Source organism: Etheostoma cragini, unplaced genomic scaffold, assembly GCF_013103735.1.
Source record: "Etheostoma cragini isolate CJK2018 unplaced genomic scaffold, CSU_Ecrag_1.0 ScbMSFa_4664, whole genome shotgun sequence".
Lineage (NCBI taxonomy): Eukaryota > Metazoa > Chordata > Actinopteri > Perciformes > Percidae > Etheostoma > Etheostoma cragini.
In genome coordinates this window covers 15,284-17,437 of record NW_023269057.1, presented here as the reverse complement: position 1 = coordinate 17,437, position 2,154 = coordinate 15,284, and the positions used below count along the sequence as shown (strand labels likewise).

General features: G+C 48.0%; 1 protein-coding gene across 1 annotated transcript in view; it reads left to right on the top strand.

Moving 5' to 3' along the window:
- ubr7 (ubiquitin protein ligase E3 component n-recognin 7) overlaps positions 1-1,888 on the top strand; it is a 16,245-nt gene extending 14,357 nt beyond the window's left edge. The window contains exon 9 of the mRNA XM_034866341.1: positions 1,717-1,888. Within this exon, the coding sequence (XP_034722232.1) occupies positions 1,717-1,806 (90 nt within the window). The 3' untranslated portion in view covers positions 1,807-1,888. The remainder of the gene's footprint in view (positions 1-1,716) is intronic.
- Positions 1,889-2,154: the final 266 nt, after the last annotated feature.

The following is a 2,154-nucleotide window of genomic DNA, read 5'->3' as shown; positions in this document are numbered from 1 at the left end:
ACAGCTAGCAAGTACGGTCTCCCCAAGAACACAAGTCCGTTCTTTGCTTACTTGGTATTGAGAAACGCCCAATGTCTCTCATGTCCAGTATCAGCCCCAGGTGCATTCTGGGATAGGAGGAAACACGCTCTGGGTTTTCATTTCTTCTTTTGTTCTCGGGGAATCCGCGATGTCTCTGTCTGAGGGACAGTAGTCACGTCTGCTTCATCAAAAAGAGACTGATGACTGAGGAAGAGAGAGGAGGATGACGGAGGAAGAGAGAGGAGGATGACGGAGGATGACGGAGGAAGAGAGAGATTGTTCTAGTGATGCGAGTCTGCTCTCTGACTGGTTGGCATCAAGAAGAGTTGTTTGAAAACGGGATGTTCAGGAGAGTTAGAAGAGAAGAAGAAGAAAGGAGACAGGAGTGTTAGAGGTTTGTTTTTAAAAGTCCCTTTATTGGACCATTTTCAAATCCCAGAATAACCCACAGACATAGACAAAAAAAACAAACAAACAAAACCAAAAATTAAAAAGTCTGTTGCATTCCATTCAAAACCTGAGCACCAACTCCCCCCCGCCCCCACGGAGCACAACACACCCTTTACAGCCCACACACTACCAAAACCCAGGCCCTGACCAGCCCCTTCAGCATTGGTGCCGGCTCCACACTAGCTCGGGATCGATGTGCGCCCTGTAATGGTTTGTAGCTATGGCCCCATGCACAAGCTTGTACAGGGCTTGCCAACTGCCTTTTGGGGAACCATCAGGACCAAAAAACTCAGTCCACCTCGACTCCCTCAGCCCAGCCAGACCCCGCAGGTTCAGCACCTTGACGCAGGTATGATACAGTTCTTTCTTCTCAGCATCCTGGAACTTGCCCAGGCGAGGGGTCGAGAAAGACAGCAGAAGGCCCGCCTCCTCCCGCCACTCCCCCACAGATGGGGTAATGGACAGAGAGGGGAAACTGTATCCCCACCCCTCACTACACTGCTCACAGAGAGACCGGGTCTGTACTAGCATGCGCTGAGGTTGCTCCAGGGCAGCACAAACCTCATGCACCACCCTATCGATGAGTCTGATGGAGGTGATGTTGCTACTCCGTCTCAGAGCTTCACCAGAGATAGCAGTCACCTTCATCAGGTGACCCAGTTTAGTGCACCCAGCCTCCCTGAGACTGGTCCTCAAACTGGCAGATTGCAACACCCGAGTACTTATGAAATCATTAAAAAACAACGGCTCTTCAAAGAGCCACATTCCCGGGGCTTCTCCTGCAGCCCGCGAACACGTCTTCACCCGCCACGCCTGCAGGACAGAACTGTAGAAAGACGTGAGCCCAGAAAGGTCCATATCCTCAGTCCTCAAAAGAAAGAGCTGCCGGTCATAACCTCTAAGAGTTAGAGGAGAGAAAAAGAAGAGAGACAGGAGTTTTAGAGGAGAGAAGAAGAAGGGAGACGGGAGTGTCTGACTCAGTGATGTCTCGGTTCATGTCGTCCAGACTGTCAACTACCTGGAAGACCACATGTCCTTCATGGTCCTTGTTGCTGTGGTTGGACACTGTGTTGTTAACTGATACCAACTGTTAGCACTGGGACATTCAACATTATTATTTCCAACGGTACCTGAACTCGTCTCTCGGCGGCTGTTATTTTCAGATCTGTGTTATTATTTTACTGATCATTATTAACTCCTGAATGCCTGCATTCATAATTTCTATAATTGTTATTGTTATTAAAGGTGGTGACATCTGAGGACATCCGTCAGTTCTTCGAGCAGCAGCAGAGTCGTAAGAGACGGCGAGACGACGGACGCTTCTACAGCCCCTGAACGCCTCCTTCTGTTTCTGTTTTTAATGTTTCCTTTTTAATGAACAGTAATAAAGTCCTGAATCCTGATTGGTTATTGATTACTAATGTTATTGATGGATTATTGATGATCTGGGAAGCGTGATCCAAGGAAATCAGATTTAAAAACTCAATATATAACGTGTTTGTGTGTTTTGATGAGGGCATGGACTTTTGTGTGTGTGTTTGTGTTCAAGAAGGCATGGACTTTTGTGTGTGTGTGTATGAGGTCATGGACTTGTGTGTGTGTGTTCATGAGGGCATGGACTTGTGTGTGTGTGTTCATGAGGGCATGGACTTTTGTGTGTGTGTGTATGAGGTCATGGACTTG